Source organism: Purpureocillium takamizusanense, chromosome 1, assembly GCF_022605165.1.
Source record: "Purpureocillium takamizusanense chromosome 1, complete sequence".
Lineage (NCBI taxonomy): Eukaryota > Fungi > Ascomycota > Sordariomycetes > Hypocreales > Ophiocordycipitaceae > Purpureocillium > Purpureocillium takamizusanense.
Window position 1 is genome coordinate 5,187,805 of NC_063068.1, and position 18,403 is coordinate 5,206,207.

The 18,403-nt window shown below is 58.9% G+C and overlaps 5 protein-coding genes across 5 annotated transcripts; 1 reads left to right on the plus strand and 4 right to left on the minus strand.

The window, feature by feature from the left end:
- Positions 1 to 537: 537 nt before the first annotated feature.
- PRE7 (Proteasome endopeptidase complex) lies at positions 538 to 2,200 on the minus strand. The gene is made up of 2 exons (XM_047982523.1): positions 1,918 to 2,200; positions 538 to 1,830 (listed from the first exon to the last, which is right to left on the minus strand). Exons 1-2 carry the CDS (start codon positions 2,022 to 2,024, stop codon positions 1,143 to 1,145), a joined length of 795 nt encoding a protein of 264 aa, XP_047838489.1. The 5' UTR covers positions 2,025 to 2,200; the 3' UTR covers positions 538 to 1,142.
- A 213-nt stretch (positions 2,201 to 2,413) lies between these two features.
- STT4 (1-phosphatidylinositol 4-kinase) lies at positions 2,414 to 8,660 on the plus strand. The gene is made up of 3 exons (XM_047982524.1): positions 2,414 to 2,831; positions 2,914 to 4,527; positions 4,581 to 8,660. The coding sequence occupies exons 1-3, from the start codon at positions 2,640 to 2,642 to the stop codon at positions 8,640 to 8,642; spliced, it is 5,868 nt and encodes a 1,955-aa protein (XP_047838490.1). The 5' UTR covers positions 2,414 to 2,639; the 3' UTR covers positions 8,643 to 8,660.
- Positions 8,661 to 9,022: 362 nt separating this feature from the next.
- On the minus strand, positions 9,023 to 11,318 carry JDV02_001585 (uncharacterized protein; the record flags this gene model as incomplete). The annotated part of the gene is made up of 5 exons (XM_047982525.1): positions 9,023 to 9,426; positions 9,535 to 9,593; positions 9,691 to 9,903; positions 9,984 to 10,727; positions 10,885 to 11,318. The coding sequence occupies 5 exons, from the start codon at positions 11,316 to 11,318 to the stop codon at positions 9,023 to 9,025; spliced, it is 1,854 nt and encodes a 617-aa protein (XP_047838491.1).
- Positions 11,319 to 11,882: 564 nt separating this feature from the next.
- On the minus strand, positions 11,883 to 12,263 carry JDV02_001586 (uncharacterized protein; the record flags this gene model as incomplete). Its single annotated transcript, XM_047982526.1, has 1 exon — positions 11,883 to 12,263. The coding sequence occupies one exon, from the start codon at positions 12,261 to 12,263 to the stop codon at positions 11,883 to 11,885; it is 381 nt and encodes a 126-aa protein (XP_047838492.1).
- A 3,865-nt stretch (positions 12,264 to 16,128) lies between these two features.
- Positions 16,129 to 16,632, minus strand: JDV02_001587 (uncharacterized protein; the record flags this gene model as incomplete). Its single annotated transcript, XM_047982527.1, has 1 exon — positions 16,129 to 16,632. The coding sequence occupies one exon, from the start codon at positions 16,630 to 16,632 to the stop codon at positions 16,300 to 16,302; it is 333 nt and encodes a 110-aa protein (XP_047838493.1). The 3' UTR covers positions 16,129 to 16,299.
- Positions 16,633 to 18,403: the final 1,771 nt, after the last annotated feature.

Here is an 18,403-nt window from a genome sequence, read left to right on the forward strand (position 1 = left end):
TAGTCCAGTTGGTGACTGACCAAGCCTCAGGCGCAGCCACAACCACGGCTAGACAGGTCATGGCACAAACAAGAGATATCCTGAGAGAACGTGCCTGTGATCTTCTCATCTTTGTGTTCCTCGTAGGAAGAGCGTGAATCTTGATTGTTATTATGGCGCTATCTGTGACCCCCTATTGGCACGAGAATGCGTCGCGGTCCCGCGATTAACTCGAGACGTGCCGCGAGAACGCAACTAGGTGCCCACGAACGAGTGGTAGGAGAGGCCCTCTCGAATTTACACAAGAATACATGGCGGGAAAGCTATAGGTGGCATGTGTGGCAGTCCCGAGGGGCGAATTCCTGCGCGACGGGATGTGAGCGTCGCTGTGTATTTTGTCTGCTTCGTCCACGTAGTGACAACTTGGCCCAGTGCACCGGCAGGTGGCGGACGTCGATCGTTTCCTGCATCATCATGTTTCCTCCACGCAGACTTGACGGAGATTTATCCCGGGAAGTTGTGGGACCTCTTTTCCTGTTCCCCCCCACCCAACTCTCTGTCTTATGTCGGGGGGTCGGGCCGGGAAATGGAACCGTTGTGCGTGACAACAGCGTCATCAAGGCAGCCATGCCGAACGGTCAAGCAACGGAGATGGCCAATCTACCCGACTAGAGTCCAGGTCCACGCCACCAGCCGAAGTGATGATATTTTGGGAGGCTTGGACGCCGTCGGCTCACGCAAGAGCTGCCAGTTTTCGCGGGTTCTCGGTCCCTCCCATGATCGTTGACTTGTCACTGCCGGGCTTTAGTCACTACGCGAGCCAGCCAGACGGATAGTGCACGCGACTGCCGTCTTTCCTTGCCACCTGTAGATAGTCTCGCCAATAAGAAACAATCGAGACCCTGCTCATAAGCTTTATGACCTGGCTGGCATGTACTGCTCCGGTCATGCCGACGTCGATGCTTGATCCTCCAGTGTTACACAGATCGTTGGTGTTAAGGACGTGTTATCACGCAGAATTCCTACCCTGACACTTGCAAGCCAAATGTGGCCTCATGGCTCGTATACGCGATCATACCGGAGATACCAGGTCCAATTTGGAATCGTCTAAGGAAGCTGTTGTACACACAGGCCGGCGTCCCCTCGTCACCCCCACGCAGCATCTAATCCTTCTTCATCGGCAGTATCGTCTCCTCGATGCCGTCCTTGGTGATGATGAGCATCTGCAGGGCGTCACCGACTTCAATGTGTCGCTCCACAGCGCCATCGAAGGCGTCTTTGATGATGGTCTCGACCTGCGACCTTGACAGCGGGTGGCGCTCACGCTCCTTGAGGTCGTGGCCGGTGCCGCTGCCCGGCACGTATTGGTTCTTGAAGTTGACCTGGTTGTCCAGGAAGGGCATGATGAGGCTGCCGGCGGCGCCGCCGGCACGGCACTGCTCCCGCTCGTAGCTGCCGACGGGGTCGTAGGAGTAGACGGCGCCCTTGCCCTCCTCGTCGAGGCCGCCGAGCATGGCGGTTACGTAGTAGGGGAAGAAGCGCTTCTGGTAGAGGATGGTGGAAAGGCGCTTGGCGCAGGCGTTGAGGGTCATGGGCTTGCCGTGGCGGTAGCGGTATATCTTGCAGATCGTGTCGAGCTGGTCGCGCAGAGCAGAGCCGTCGGCGGCGAAGCCGCAGACAGACAGGACTATCGTCGCGTCATCCTGAGAGGCCGTGGTGCCGCCGATCCTGAAGACCTTGGGCGCCATGCGGGTGTTGATGCTGTAGCCGCTCGTGTGGCGGGTGTCGCCGGCCATGATGGTGAAGTCGGCGCCGGCGATGCCCAGCGTCGAGCCGCCGTTGTCGGTGTAGCTGCAAGCATGTCAGCGACAGAGATAGGGACAAAGGGAGAGAGCTCGGAGGGCCTTCAATATGCCAACCCCGCGGGACAGGACGCACGGGTTGAAGCGATGCTCCCTGGGCTCGCCATTGTTGGTCTGGGGGCTATCCGAGAAGGAGTAGTTGGGGCCGTTCATGACCGGATTCTGGCTGAACATGGCGGCCATTTTGGCGGATCGGAGGCGCTCGTCGGCTCTTGACGGAATTGGGGATGCCGGATCGTGAAACGTTAGAAAGATTCAGGCGTCGTCGGTAGCACTGCGTGGCGGAATGGGTGGACGGGCGGATGGATTGATGCGGTGATGATGAGAGCTGAGGTCGGCCAGCCAGCAGATCAACGAAGCACCACCTCACCTTGCGCACGCGTCAGGCCTGCAGCCTTGCCCCGTTGGCGCTTTGAGCTGCTGGCCTTGCCCGGCGCCGGGGCAGCTTCTTTTGGGGGGGGAGAGCTCGGGTGACTAAGCGTTTTTTTTTTGGCGCCTCCCCACAACATTCGATCCCCTGTCCGTGCTCTCAGCTCTGGCTGTTGCGACTGGCCACTGCTGGCGCTGCAACTGTGCACAGGAGCCTCGGCCTCGTGGCACTGGCACGGGCAGCAGCTCCTGACTCTACTTCGTAGTTGAGGCCTGCTGTCATTCCCGACCGCCAGCCCGCCGTCGACTCAACAAAGCCCCAACCGGCACGGGTTGCATCTGCAACGAACGCCCTTTGCTTCCCGCCTCGTCTTCCGACCTTGTCTTTGTACCGCATTTGCGCGTTCGGATTCCCCTAATCTGCCAACCATGGCGCGCGACATCCGCGCAAAGGCGCTCCAAAAGATAGCTTCGCTGTCGGCGGCCAGCTCCACCATCTCGTTCGACCGGTCCGATCTCGACAAGCTGTGCCGGGCCTGCCATGCGGGAGGCAGGGGACGGGAGTATGCCCATGGAGGATACAGCGCGAAGCAAGCCGGCTCGTTGGGTCGCGTGCCAATGGTCAGTGTCAATGTCTTCTTCACCCGGCGCGAAATGCGGCTCAGGGGCGCCGTGCATCACGCCGACTAACTGTGTGCCGTAGTCGATTCGCGAGTTCGAGGTCCTGCTGGCCTTGTGCAAGACGGCGCCCAGCATCCAGTCGGCCCAGAGCGCACAGAGGCTCTCGTTCCAGCTCATCCCCTATATCCTCGAGGCGCACTCCCAAGTCTTCGTTCCGTCGCCCTTCTTCCGCCGCATCGAGCCGTCGCCGACCGAGTCTCTCTCCTTCCACGCCACGGGAGCCCTGCTGGCCCTTGGTTTGAAGTTCGCCGACCTTAGGGAGACGGTTACAGATGGAATCTGGGCCTTCACCAATTCGTGCAGCCGCGCCATCGAGTCGGTCATCTCGCCGCACGCCAGCGACCCCGAGAATCCGCCCATGAGCGAGGCCGTCCGCACAGCCACCATTGCCCTTGCCTTGCTGGGCTTCTTGGATGCCGCGTCGGCCCAGGCCGACTTTTGGAAGGCTGGCGGCCGTTTGGGTCTCATACAGAAGATTAAGCAGCTCCTGTCTGAGCAGTTCCTTATCGCCGTGGAGACAGCACTTTCCACCATCCGCAACACCCACAGCCAAGACCGTGAGGCAAAGGAGTGGAAGAGACTTCTTCGCCACTACTCTTTGGCCGGAAGGCCTCTCGGCGCGACTCTCCTTCAGCGCAGCTTCATGTGGCTGGTGCTTTCAAGCACGTCTCTCATGGTGGTCGACGGCCCGGCTTTGAGGAAGGTCCACATTCTGGACCTGCTCATGTCGGGTGCTGGAAATGTTCAACCCGAGGCGGGCCAGCTACTCGACGGTGACCTCCGCTCCATTGAGGTGTACGCCGGCATGGCTGTCGAGCAGATGGAGTACCTTGAGGCTGGTGCCGACTTTGCCCGTCTTGGCTCGCCGCATCAGCAGAAGCTGGCCCTTGCCGTCAAGTCTGCCGCCCTGATCACGTATCTGAACTGCTCGCTCCTCGATGAGGAAGTCGCAGATGGGGATGTTCTCATGACCTGGCTACAAGAAACTCTCGAAGATGAGGTGCAGATGGCGGACCAAGGCTTGGCCTCCGTTGTGCTGCGATGCTTGGCTCTGATATGCCGCGTCTCGCCCGACTTCTCCGGGACTGTCAGTCGCCTCCTGCCGCGATTCCTTGTTCAGACTACACCGCACGGTTCGACTGTTCGCGTGGCATCGGACAGCCTGGCATATGTTCTCAAGATGCTATCAAAGGACGCCGTCATTAGCATATTGTACACACTTGGCAACGTGCTTAGCCCTGAGCTGGGAGGTGCCATCACCAACGGTCAGGTCAACGGAACAGCCGGCGGTGATGGGGTCGCAGGCGCCGTATATGCCGGCCGCCCTTCCACTGGCAGCTCCATTTCTCTACTGATGGACGGCGAGGAAGAGACAGCCATTGTGTACGGCAATATTGTGCATGCGATCTGTCGCATCGCAGCAGCATACAAGGACGAGAAAATTACTGCCTTGGCTCAGTCTATGCTCCTCCAGAAGCTAGACAAGGTCAACGCCAGTGTCGATGCCCAGGTCATTTCCGGTGCCGCAACATTGGCTCTCCATGGCGGCGCGCTTGAGTTCCGAGCGCTTCTCAAGATGTACAGCAGGATATGCCACATTGGCGTCGTAGATGGCAAGGAGTTCTTGCTGGCTGCGGTATGTACCTCGATTCCCAGCTCGGGAACGGCGAAGAATGCTGACGTCTACAGGTCATGAAAGCAAGGACGCATATATCTGCCAACTTGAAGCGTGACTCTCCGCTCTTTGACATCTACTGGGAGCACCTTGCGGATAGCATCATCTCTCTAGGTGATGCTGAGACGTCCAGCCATACCAAGGAATCCGACATGCAGCTTGTGGCTCAGGAGATCGGCGAGCTTCTACGTCCTTTGGCCGTGTTCATGGCCAGCAACGACCTTGCCTCTGAACCTCTAGGCGACGAGGAGGCGTATTCGATGTTGAGAGACGCTTGGTTCAACATTGCCGTGCATGGCTTCACAGCTGGCACGGACCGCGCCAAGATATACATGGCCGAGCTGCGCACCATTGCCATCCATTCCCCTGCGCTGGTCGCCGGCGAGCGAGGCGAACAGGTGGAGAGCGACATCGAGCTTAACACCGTATTACGGCGAGGCAGCAGCGGCGAACGAGAGGCCATGCAGAAGAAGCTTCTCACTGGGCTCATACCGTCCAAGGCAGCTGATATTAAGAACCTGAGCTACCGCAAAGTCATCTTCCTGCAAGCGGCGTACCTCGTCGAGACCCTCCGAGCCGAGTCGGGCGACTGCACCAAGGTTCTCACCTACTTCCTCGAACCAAGCATGCGCAAGATGGAGGTCAACAACACCATGGAGGGTATCGCCTCTGCCGTCATCGACAAGTATCTCCAGAAGACTCTGGCAGGCACCGACCCCAGCTTCTCAGCGCAATACGCGGCCACGCAGCTTGCGTCGATCTTTTGCCGGTGTTGCCATCGCATCGAGCGGGTGCAGCAAGCGGCATTGAACAGTGCGGACCGCATCATCCGGGAAGTGCCTTCCGCTCTGTGCAACAGGACTCCGCTGTTTGCCCTCTTGGAGCTCCTCTCGCTCATGTGGTCGAGCTGCGTCGAAGCCGAGACCGACCTCTACACGCCTCGGTCGACCTTTTCCTCGTATCTCGGAAAAGTCACTCTCGAGCTTTCCGATGACTACGAATTCCGGCGTTGGACGTTGGACATCTTGAACCGTAAGGCGAAGGCGTGGGTCAACTCTGTCATCAACCTCGCCCCCTTGGATGTCAAGGGCCTGCTGCAGACGTATCTGTCCGAGCTTGACGACGACGGCGCGTACGGCCACATCTCGCTCGGAAGATCCTTTGCTTTGGAGCTCGGATCAGTCATTCCTCTGACTAACAATCGCCTGCAATCACTTGACCGAGTTGGAGACTGCAACATCAATGCGGCATCCGATTTTGTCGCTCAGTACACGACACGTCAGGAGTACCGCTATGGCGAGGCGCTTCCAGACCGCGGCAACGAGCTCATCAGCTTCATGACGATGAGCCGCAGGTCGTCCTTCGCACAGTCCTCCGTTATGGAAAGCGCGAATGCGTCGACTGCGCTGGCCCACGTCGAAGCCCGGATCCTGAGCAAGAAATCGACGCCCTTGGTGGAGGTGCGAGACATCCTTCGGCGCGCCGCTGCCCTGCTTTGCCGCGGCCGACGAGACGAGGGTGCTGTGGCTCGCTATCTTGTCACCATACCCTTTGCCCTCTTCACCAAGCAATCCATCAAGCTGGGCGTGTCGCTGTGGCTCGGCGTCATGAATGAGAATCCGCGGCTGGAGCCCAAGCTGCTGACCAGCATTGCCCAACAATGGGAATTTACAATCTCTCGCCGCGTTGGTCTCTTTAGCCCTGCCCTGACGCATCCTGACCCTTTCTTCCTACGAGAAGAGTTCGCGCCAAGTGAGCTCGAGGCTCTTGCAAAGAGGCGGCAGCAGGTGCATGACGTGCTTTCACCGCATACCCGCCTCCTGCAGTTCTTCACGAGCCACTTCAACGCCACGCGTCTTGGTAGCCCCGACATCCAGAGAGTGTTCCTCCGTATGCTGGACTTGACGATGGATGCCCTCAAAGATGCTACGGCTCATCCGATGGCAAGAGAAGTGCGGTTCCATATCGTCCTGCTCGGGCTCAAGGTCCTGCGCGCCAGCACCACCATTGGGGCCACTGCTCAGTGGCGACTTAAGGAGAAGATCCTCTCAGCAGGCCTCGGCTGGTTCAGAAACTCGCCCAGGTGGTCATTTGGCAGCAACATCCTCCAGCTCAAGACCGAAGTCCGACTGATCTCGGACGTTCTCGCTGCCTTGAAGATGGTGTCATTTATTGGAGCGCACACCGTCGGCAACATCACGTCCCTGCAACCCAGGGAGCAACTGCTGCAGCTGCTTCTGGAGAATGAGCAAGGCCGACTAAGTGTCTGGATCAACCCCCTCAACTACCATCACGGCGGTGCGTTCTCGACGCATAACCCGTCAAAGACCCATGTCGAGAATGCACTTGTTCCGCTGGTGCGCGTTGCGTGGTGGCAGGACCCTGCCATCGCAATCGAGCTCGCCACGAGGTTCCCTCATGCCCGCCTGCACAGGGAGGTTAGGATGCTGCTCCTCACCATGCCCGAAAAGGCTGTCTCGGAGCCGGAAGCACTACCTCTCGTTTTCGGCGGCCATCTGCCAGACGATGTCAACTCACAATTGAAGGCGAGTCATCCTGTAGACAGAACCGGTCTCGCGCTAACGCTTTCGCAGTATCTCCTTTTCTGGGAGCCCATGAACCCGCTCACCGCTGTGACTCTGTTCTTGCCGGCCTACAAGGACCACCCGTTCCTTATCCAGTACGCAATGCGTGCACTTGAGAGCCATTCTGCCGACATCACCTTCTTCTACGTACCCCAGATTGTGCAGACACTCAGATATGACAATCTGGGATACGTCGAGCGATATATCCTGGAGACTGCCCAATTTTCCCAGCTCTTTGCGCACCAAATCATTTGGAACATGAAGGCAAACATGTACAAGGATGACGATGCCCAGGTGCCAGACGAAATCAAGCCGACGCTCGACTCCGTCATGGAGAAGATGGTGGACAGCTTCGCCGCCGAGGACAAGGAGTTTTACGAGCGAGAGTTCTCCTTCTTTGACGAGGTCACGAGTATCTCGGGCAAGCTGAAGCCGCTCATCAAACGGCCCAAGCCGGAAAAGAAGCAGAAGATTGAGGAAGAGCTGCGTAAGATCAAGGTCGAGGTCGGAGTGTATCTCCCTAGCAACCCCGACGGCGTCGTCATTGGCATCGATCGCAAGTCTGGAAAGCCTCTGCAAAGCCACGCCAAGGCACCGTACATGGCAACGTTCCGAATCAAAAAGTCCAAGGGCCCTACGGAAGAGGCACGGGAGGTGGTCGAAGAGGCCAGCAAGCAGGCGGAGGAGCCGCAGGAGAACACGGTCGAGGTGTGGCAGTCGGCCATCTTCAAGGTCGGCGACGACTGCAGACAGGACGTGCTGGCGCTGCAGATGATAGCTGCCTTCCGCGGCATCTTCCACAACGTCGGGCTGGACGTGTACGTGTTCCCGTATCGCGTCACGGCGACGGCGCCCGGATGCGGCGTCATCGACGTGCTGCCCAACTCCATCTCGCGCGACATGCTGGGGCGCGAGGCCGTCAACGGGCTATACGAGTACTTTGTGTCCAAGTACGGCAACGAGGACTCGCTCCGGTTCCAGCAGGCGCGCAACAACTTTGTGAAGTCGATGGCGGCGTACTCGGTCATCTCGTTCCTGCTGCAGTTCAAGGACCGCCACAACGGCAACATCATGATTGACGACGCGGGCCACATCCTGCACATTGACTTTGGCTTCTGCTTCGACATCGCGCCGGGCGGCATCAAGTTTGAGCGGGCGCCGTTCAAGCTCACGGGCGAGATGGTGGCCGTCATGGGCGGGTCCATGGACCACCAGAGCTTCAAGTGGTTCGAGGAGCTCTGCGTCAAGGCCTTTCTCGCCAGCAGGCAGTACTGCGAGAAGCTCAGCCAGATTGTCCTGCTCATGATGGACAGCGGCCTCCCCTGCTTCAAGCCTGAGAGCGTCAAGCACTTTCGCGAGAGGTTCGTGCTCGACAAGACGGAGCGCGAGGCTGCCAACTTTATGAAGGACCTCATCAAGAAGAGCTACTCGAGCTACAGCACGGGCGTCTACGACCAGTTCCAGCTGCTGACCAACGGCATCCCATACTGATCAACAGTGCGCGTGTTTTTTATTTGGCAATTGTGTTTTTTCCCTTCTTGTTTTCTTAATAATTTCTCAAGTTTCTTCGTCCAGCCTGCTCAGCCAGCGGCACGACGTGCACCGTTTGTGTGCCTTTTTGTATCCACCCAGACCGTAAATGAAGACTGAAACTACATACATATCGTACAAGACAATACTCAGACATGCCATAATGAGTCATCTACAAGTGAGAAACAGAGAGACAGTCCGTTTAACCCACTTGTAGAAACGCCGTTGCTCGACGTTATCCACCGGGTGTGATGTACGCACACACAAAGTAACAACCTTGGTGTGTAACCACAAGGAGAGGGAGGGGGAGAGAGAGAGGGAGGGAGTGTGTGTCCTGCCCGTCACGTGGCCGACTGCTTGAGCATGTGCGTGGGCGCGTTGTAGCTGGCGTAGTCGACGTGGACAAAGGCCCTGTCGACGATGGGGACGGACTCGAGGAAGTAGGTGAGGACCTCGCTGAGGTCGTGGCTGTCCTTGAGCGGGGTGATGGCGGAGAGGACGATGTCGACCTCGACGAAGAGCTTGTCGCCGGCGTGGTAGGCGCGGAGGTTCTGGATCTGGCGGATGGCGGTGGCGAAGCGCATGGTGAGGTAGAGGAGGAGGTTGCGCTCGTCGGGGCGGGCGGAGAAGCCGGTGAGGTTGCGGACGTGGTGGGCCGACGTCCGGCTCCAGGTGACGATGACGACGAAGGAGAGGAGGAGGCCGCCCGTGGCGTCGAGCCACCAGACTTTGCCGTAGAATCCGACTGTACGCACGCGCAGACAGACGCACGGCCATGGTTAGCGGAGCGGAACGAGGCGGGAAGAGGCGAGGTGAGGTGGCAACGAGGGGGCGAGAGGCGGTGCGGACTCACTGATGGGAAAGAGAATGGATCCAATGTTGAAAATGACGTCCGTTTTGGCGTCCTCGGCTCTGTGGACGGGGCGGAAGCGTGTGAGTTGATGCACGGCATAAACAGTAGAAACGCCGGCGGCGTGGAGAGGAAAAGGGGGGAAGGAGGGCAACGTACAAGGCACGGACGCTCGAGTTCTTGACGACGCGACACCAGACCCAGCATGCGCCCTTGATGACAATGGTGCTGATCATGATGATGATGGCGGGAAGGCCCAGCTGCAGAATCTCGTGCTCTGGGCTCGCCAGGCGCTGTATACACTCCAGGCCGACCTGCACAAAGGACGTGACCATGATGACGGAGAAGACCAAGACGCCGACGGGTTCTAGGCTGCGGAGGTGATTTAGCATCGATGATTTAGGGGGAGGGGCGGGACCGGAGACGCGGCTTGTGACGGGTAGGGCACTTACCGACGACGGCCGACGGGATATTGGTGCTGGTCCTTTTGGCCCGTGGAGATGAGCCGCGTCGTGATCCAGACAATGGCGGTGCTGAGAAAGTCGAGCACGGCGTCGACGAGACTGGCGAGGACGGACATGGACGGGACGGAGACGACGACGAGGATCTTGCCGACGAGGAGGATGACGTTGGCGACGAGGTTGACCCAGATGGCGAGGGTGACGACGGGGTCGTCGCTGTCGATCTCGGCGTCCTCGAGCCAGGGGAGGTAGGGCCGCGGGCCGGTCTCGTCGGGCGACGACGGCAGGGCGGGCGACGACTCGTCCTCTGCCTCGTCATCGTCGTGCGGCTCGTGGCCGTCCATGTGCTTGAGGAGCGGGAGGGCCTCTGACGAGCGGAAGATGTCCTTGGGCGTGCGCTTCTGCGGCAGGGAGGGCTTGGAGCCGCTGCCGGGGGGGCTGGTGCTCCCGGCGGTGTTGTTACTGTTGGTATTGTTGTTGTTGGACGCCGGGGTGATGGAGCCGTACGACCCGGGGCCGGGGCCGGAGCCGTTGAGGTCGAGCGAGGCAGACACGGACTGGGACAGGCTGGGCTCCTCGCTGATGGTGGCGGGCACGTCGACGGGGCGGAAGGCGGAGGCCTCCAGCTCGGCGTTGTACTCGTTGAGCAGGTCGTGAGGGATGGACGAGTCCAGGAGGCAGTCGATGTACATGTATTGCTGGATGAGCTCGTTGGTGCGCTCATAGTACTCGCGGCTATTCCGGGAGAGAGAGAGGGTGGAGATTTGTCAGTCAAGAGAACGCAAGGCACGAGGCAGCGGACTGGGGGAGAGGAGAGGAAGAGGAAGAGAGGACGAAGAAGGAGAAGGAGAAGACGCCAAACAAAGAAGAGAGACGACGGGCTTGGTCGTACATTGGTTTCTTCATGGCCCGGAGCTCGTCCTCCTGCTTCCAGTAGCGGTCCCAGCTATAGCGCGGGTTGCTTTTGCCAATGAGGTTCATGCTCCGGATCTGAGGGCCCCTGAGGACCTGGCCGAGGCGCGTCTCGTCCCTCAGGAGCCTCTCGATGTCGTCGTCCTCGTGGCGCGCCCACGCGGCCTCCTCGTCGTCGGAGCTCATGCGGCGGCTCGCGGGCGGGGGCCACGAGCCGCCGGCACTGCCAGGACCACCACCAGCAGCGGCGATGCCACCGGCACCGCCGCTGAGCCTCTGCTGCGAGCGGCTCCGGATGAGGGACGCCAGCGTGCCGGTGCGGGTGGCCAGCGGGTAGTGGTGGTGGTAGCTGTCATCGAGGGAGAGAAGCGAGGGTCTCCGGAGAGGGCGGCCTCGCTGGCTTGGCGAACTCATCCCCGAGGGCGTCGTGGTGACGAAGGCGAGGGCGACGGCGGCGGCGGCGGATCAAAGGCGGCGCGACGGCGTGCGGCGGGACTTTGATTGTGGATGACGAGGGTGATGGTGATGGTGATAATGACGGCGTCGGCGGAGAGAGAGAATGACGGCCAGAGAGCCCGCAACGAGCGTAAGGCTGGGGGGAACAACAATGGCAGTCACGCGGAACGTTAATGCCAATGTCAATGTCTAGACAATGGAAGAAGCGAGAGGGAGCAGCAGCACATGATGGTCGTTGTCTTTTTCCGCGCGGTGGTGGTGGTGGTGGGCGGTCCCCTTTGGTTTTCTTGGTGGGGCTGAAGATAACGCCGCTCGCTGCCGAAACGACTCCTCCTCCATGTCACGGCAATGGGTAATGGGCAATGGCAATGGCAATGGGCAATGGCAGACGTGGGTATAGTAGCTAGCTTCCTACGAAGTAGGTTAGTAGCTAGTAGCTATCATGGCGTAGAGCTAAATTCGGCGTCAAGGGTCCGCAGCCGCCGTGGGCGCCACCGCCTTCTCTGACAAAACGCGGTCCCGTCAGTCGGAGGGAGGCCTGTGCGCGAACGGCGCCGCCCGCCCGCCCCCCGGCTGACGATGGCGACGACGATGATGATGATGATGAATGACGGAGCGCCGACCGACCTTGTCATGAGCATCATAAATAGTAGCATGATGAATGAATGGGGCGGGGCGGGAAGCCTGGTTGTGGCATGGATGGGCGAGGCCCGTCGGTGGTGAGGTGATGATGATGCTGATGGATGCCCCCGCCCGCAACGACAATGCGTCGCTCGTCGTCGCTATCGTCTGGTGGAGGAGGCGCTGACCGCCATCTTTGCAAGCGACGACATCCCGGACGATATTTTTTATTATTATTTTGATTTCTTTGTTGCTTGGCATTTTGCCAAAAAAGGAGAGCATGGCGGGCGGACGATGCTACATCATCCATCGCCTCTGTCTCCGCAAAAAGCGCGCGAGCAGGTATCACGTTAATAAGTTACTACTACTAACTTACAACGGAGGCAAGCGAGCAAGCGGATTGTGTGCTCGGACGCCCCAATTCCTGCATGTCATTTGCTGCTGCTGCTGCAAGTCGAGAGCGGCTGCCGGGTTGAGGTGGGTGGTGAGTGGGAATGCACGCATTGCATGCATGCATGCGGGCGGGCAAGTGGGCGAGACCTCTTGTTGCAAGTGACGAAAGCGTCTGCATGTGCGCGCCATGTGATGCGATGCGACGCCGTGCGATGCGATGCGATGCGATGCGATGCGATGCACCCTCCTCCCTCCCATTGCCGAGGGGACGGACGGGCAGGGTCTGCTGCACGCTCGCTCGCTGGCTGCCTGCATCCGCCATCATTGCGAGTGATTACCATCAAGCAAGTACCTATACTGTACGAAAGTACTAACTTGCTACCAGGTACGTATACGAAGTAGATGAACGTGCCAAGCGAGCTCCCCCCCTCCTCTCATTAAATGCCCGCTCGCCTCGTCATTTGATCTCTCCTTCACACACCGCACCATCCATCCATCCATCCATCCATCCATCCATCCATCCATCCATCCATCCATGAATACTTCTTGACTTCCCACCCCCCACCCGGTCGCTCGCACGGCCTGGTTCGGAGGAGGCAACCCCCCCTGATCATCATCGCCTTTGATACAATATTCTCCGTCCACCCTATCCCCGGTCATTGCCGTGCGTACTTTTCAAGGACGGTGATGGCGCCGTTGCCGCACCTCTTCCGCCTAGGTACGTACGCACATCGCATCACAATCTAGCTCTGCTGCCGGGCCGGAAGCCGTGCCACTCACTCACTGGTGGCCCTCCCGCCGCCAGCAGCAGCCCAGCGCAACGCAGGCAGACATGCCTCGGATGTAACACAAGCGTCACGGGGGGCATGAGACTGCGAATGATGGTTAGTCTTTGCCTGCCTGTGATGCAGTACTGCATACTTTGTAGTTGCTGTGTAGCAAAAAGAAATCACATGTTGTTATTCCCATGCTTAAGAACTAGCAACGACGGTTCCGATCCATGCGCATTGGCGCCCCTGCAAATAGGACAAAATGAAGTCGTTGTATAATGCTCCGAGAGCGAGGCGGCTGTTGCCATCCCTGACTGGTGATACCCCCACGGAATTGATTGCAATAAATGTTGAGAGGTCACTACTTCGTACCTGGCTTCGCATATGAAGTTGCATTGTCGCCAATCCGACTTATTCCATCCCAAGCAGCCTGTTGCTTCCTCTCCAGCCCGAATACCGTCGCCAATCCGTGCTGTTGTACCTCTTGACCTTCTCGAAGAGGTTGGATGCCCGGAGTCCCAAGCCCTATCGAGTATGCAAGTCCACTTTCTTGCGCCGACCGCGCGTGCTACTGTCACAACCTCCTTGCCCGAGATGCGTTTATTGAGCCCTTCCCCGCCAGGCACACAGTCACTCTTGTTCACTGTGCAATGTCCCTCTATACTGTACACATACGCTGGTTGTTCCTGAAGATCTGTCTGTTGATCACCTTCTCATGAGAAGGCCGAGTGGAGGGGCATCTGATACTACGTAAGGAGATATGGGTGATCCTACATCAACATACCGGCAAAATGAAGCGCAATACCTCTACGGCTTTAAGCGTTGAGAGAAAGTCGCCAAAGTAGCAGGATATTTTGATTTGTTGGAGCAAGAAACACATTTATCAACGACGTCTCTTGGCCCCTTTGCCTGCCCGCCACAATGCGTTTCCGGACAGCGTCAAAACGGAGTCTGTTTCTCGTCCGTGTTAGCAACGAGCTTACTGATCTCGTTTCTAGTCGAGATTTATTTTTATCGATGCGTAGGGCTGAGACCGCCAACCGTGCTCTCGTTTGGTGCTCGTGCTCGTGTCAGCGACGACTCTCCAACCGTGTCGCGGGGCGCTCTGACCATCAGCCGAGGAAACAAGGCCTGCGGTTTCCCAGGTTCGAAACCGCCGCGTCCCTATACACGATGAAAGAGCGCCGTGTTTTGCAGGCCGAGTTCAAGACAGCATGGAGAGCCCCCGCTGGATCGTCAACGCTCCATATCCTACGAGCTTGCCCAGCCACTGAACAAGGCGGTCTTCTCTCTCTCTCTCTCTCCCCTCGCGAAAGAACCTGATAAGTGCCGCCCTATACCTACAATATACTCCATGCCCTCCCTGACGGATCGATCTTGTTGTGATGTAAAGGGGCGGTTGGTCAGACTCGACGGTTTGCTCGAGAACCAGGAACGAACGCTCATGTCATAGACGCATATCCAAAAGCTTATAGATGACCATTGATGAGTGCAGACGAGCATCTCTCTAATGTGCGATGCGTCCCAGCATCACAGGGAGTGACTTCAGTCCCGACCCTGTCTCCTTCCTCCATTGCTAGGCAGCGCTCTTTCCTTGCTTCTCCTCTCGAGGGACGGACCTGCCTTGGTACAGTTGTGTGATCCAGGTCTGCTGGCTGCCTCAGGTATGCTCAACCACCCAGGTCCCGTGCCCTACCCTGGATGCAAGTATTCGTCGAGGCAGAGAGTCGTTTGGAAATCCAAATAGCGCAACACTTGCGTGTAAACACCACACTAGCTCCGATCACCGAGTGCGATTTCACGCTGCCGGAATGTGTACACCAAGGACAACGACCGGCAGTCGGCCCAGAGATTTACTCGGAATTCGACGCAGACCACTCGCCAGATCCGAATTGAAGCCCGCAGGCCTCACCCTCGCCCTCGCGTGGCCGTCAGCCAACCCGCGAGATTCTTGCTCGTTGGCCAGCTCTCCGTTTCAACTGGCTCTCGCGGCAGGAAACGTATGTACATGCGAAGCAAGTAATGGCAGAAGCGCATTGATCTTTCCCATCCCTCCAGCCCCAGGCCTAGCCATAGGTGTGTCGCTTCCCGACCGCCTCGTGCGGGATGGACCGAGCGTTGCCGCGCAGGTTGACGCCGCCGCAAGCGTCTAGAAATGCTCGTCGAAGCTGGTGCGGTATGGGGGTCTCGGATGGGTAACCGCCCTGGTGTATAAATACTACGACTGCTGACTTACTAGCTTAACTTTTAGTACTACTGCTACGTACATGCCTCCCACCTCGGAAAAAAAAAGCATTCCAGTGTGCCGTTCACAGCATGTGGAGAGCTTGTGGGTGGGTTGGCGAGAACCCTTTGCGGGGATGGGACGCTGCTGATAAGGCGCGAGCGACGTGGTCTCGCCCGCCAGACATGGGATATCCCACGACAGCGGTCCTCCTACATTCGTACAGTCAGCCCATTGTACAGCCCTTCGAAAGCCTGTCTTGGCGCGTCTGACACTGCCGACCCGGGCGTTGCACTGCGCTCGTACCCAGCACATCGTGTCATGGAGCTCGTCATGGATGGGAACTTGGCACAAGCAAAAAATGGTACGAGATACTGTACGGGCATAACTGCTAAGGTAAGTACAGACGATTCGGGGCGCAGGCCAAGCCCGTAGCTGTGGGACTTGGCAACTGCTCGCTCCCTCCCCTGACATGACCAGGCGAATCCCCATGACGAAGCACGTTCTCGTTTGCGGCCCCGAACCCCTGCGGTCCCGCTGCAAGGGCTCTTCCTCGCTGGGCTGTGGGAAAAGGGGCAGCAGCGTGGTGGAGAAGCGCGCCGCCCCCTTGTGGAGCTGTGAACACGCCAGCACGACGGGGAGAAAGCTTGTCGGCCGCTGATCATATTGTGCTAGCACTCTCACACAAACACAAGGCGGCGCGATCTGCTGATGAGAGCCATCAGCTCCGGGCAATCCGACGCCAGGAACCACAAGAGTTCCCGATTAACGACATGACGATGCCACGGCACTTGATCGATCGATACGTGAGGCACTGTAGCTCCCTGCCTGCACTCTGTGTCCTTGCCGGGACGACCACTGGCATGCGACTCACCAGTCGCACGTTCCCGCCCGCCGCAGCGGCCCATTGTTGCCCTGTGCGCCGGCACCATCAAAGAAAGACAAGCCCGGCCCGGCCGACCTTGGGACACACCCCCCCAAAGGCTGATGATGTGGAGGGAGAGGGAGAGAAAGAGAGGCGCACAGAACAGGGGCCTCCTCGCTGCTGCAACGGCTCCGTGTCCGTGACGACATTGGGCGGTGCCAAAAATATCACTTCTCCTGCGGACCTGGGGTCGGTCTTTGACGGTTGAGCACCGCACGTCTTCTCACCGTGCACGTCAAGGCACTGCCGAAGGGACGGAGGGCCAAGCATGATTGACGAGCCGTTCACATCTGAATTCCGTGCCGACAAAATGGCCGTCGTGCATAACATGCGCCGCATCGTTCGTCACCCCTCGGGGCGTTACCGTCTGTGGTCAAGCTTGCCCGCAAGTGTGGCCGCCCGGCAACATGGGGGGCCCTGGACCAAGGCGCCGGCATTCCGCGCCTCTCCGGGCCAGGCTAAAAAAAATCGAAGAAAAAAAAAAATCAAAATTTCATCTCATGGCTGCTCGAGTGCGGTCAAGGGCATGCAAATTCATCAATTCACGAGCCTTGTTTTTGCCACTTGACAGACGGCCGTCACGCCGTTGCGGCACCCGCCTAAATAATCTACCTCGGACGCGCAAGCCCCAGTACAGGACGATCGTCGTCATGCGCCTGCGTCTCCTGCATCTCCAGCGAGCGAGACGCAGGGTGCATATCCGTTGTTTATTTTCCTTGCTTGAACTTGCATACTACGCACTACTAGTACTGTGGTAAAAGCGAAAGCAAGACGCGACTGAAGTGCAGGTAGATGGATAGCGACGTCAACAATGACCAGGGGCCCGCGCCCGTGGTCGACGCGAGCGGGCATCGTGCTGCCCGCATGCAAGCCGCCGCCACATATCCGAGCACCAAGCAAGCCGTCCATCAGCAGCTGCGCAGCGCGAAGGCGTGTCCATTCGCCCACCCATCATCCGCGGCATGGCTGGCGGCCACACCACCACCAACAACAGTCTTCGCGGCCAGTCCCCGGGCCTGGCTGTCACTAATGCCGCCCGTCCCCCGGCAAGCCTCATCAAGCGCCCATGACACCCGGGCAAGCTAGTGGTAGGCCCGCCCATCATGTACCATCGGCCGCCTTTGTTCAGCTCATCAGGTCCTGAGTCGCTGTTGATGTGTGTGCGAGCTACGAGGTACAGCGTCCGTTATGCAAGCAGCACGCGGATATTCGTCCATAACTGTGAGCTTCCTTGATTTGTGCCACCGGGTCGGCAGTGCCACCCTGCCGTCGCCTCCCGTGCTGCCGGCCAAAGCGGAGAGCGAGGATCAACAACGGTGGTCGCCGGTCTTGTTTATGATTAGCCGGAGCTCCCTGAATGGCGGGCGACGTGCTCACTGGCAGGCACATGAATGGCGACGAAGGACAAAAACATGCACGCGCCGCAGCGTCCAATACCCGCGCGCCCACCGCCGTCGCCGTCTGCAGCTGCGTCTGGACCGAGCGGTGCAGGCACCCTGGCGGCCGGGACTGGCAGGGGCAAGGGTGCAAGTGCGGGACGGAGTGCAACGAAAAAAAAGGAGCGGGTGGTGAGTGACGACGGTGCATCTCGGATGCGCGGGCTGGGCTGAGCTGCTGGTGTCTGTTGTCGTGGCCGACGTCGGCAACGTGAGAAATGCTCATTGTAGTTGAGGCTGCCTGCCCTCTTTTTCTTCGTGCGGCATGAAAGCAATCAATGCGTGATGGCAAGGAGCGGTGCTTGGGACGAGCAGAGCGTCCCTCCTTGTGCTATATTTTCCCATCAGCAGAAAACCCAATATTCCGGCTTGGCCGTGGCACTGGCTGTAGTCTGAGGACAGGGGGAGGGGAGGCTAGTGGTGAGGCGCCAAAGCAATCCTCGACGGGGTCCACGATGGATCAGGGGCCCCGTCCAGATCGGCCCAGCACGGCGCCAACCTAGTGGAAGGGGAGGCAAGGGACCACGGCGTCCGGCGCGCTGATGCTTCTGATGTTCACGGGCGACGAGTGGATGGAGAGAGGGTGATGGATGGACGCCAGCAAGATGGGGGAGGCCCGGACTGCCCGGGGGGGGGGCCTTGGTCCAAGGTGGCGGAGCCGCTGGTGGTTGCGG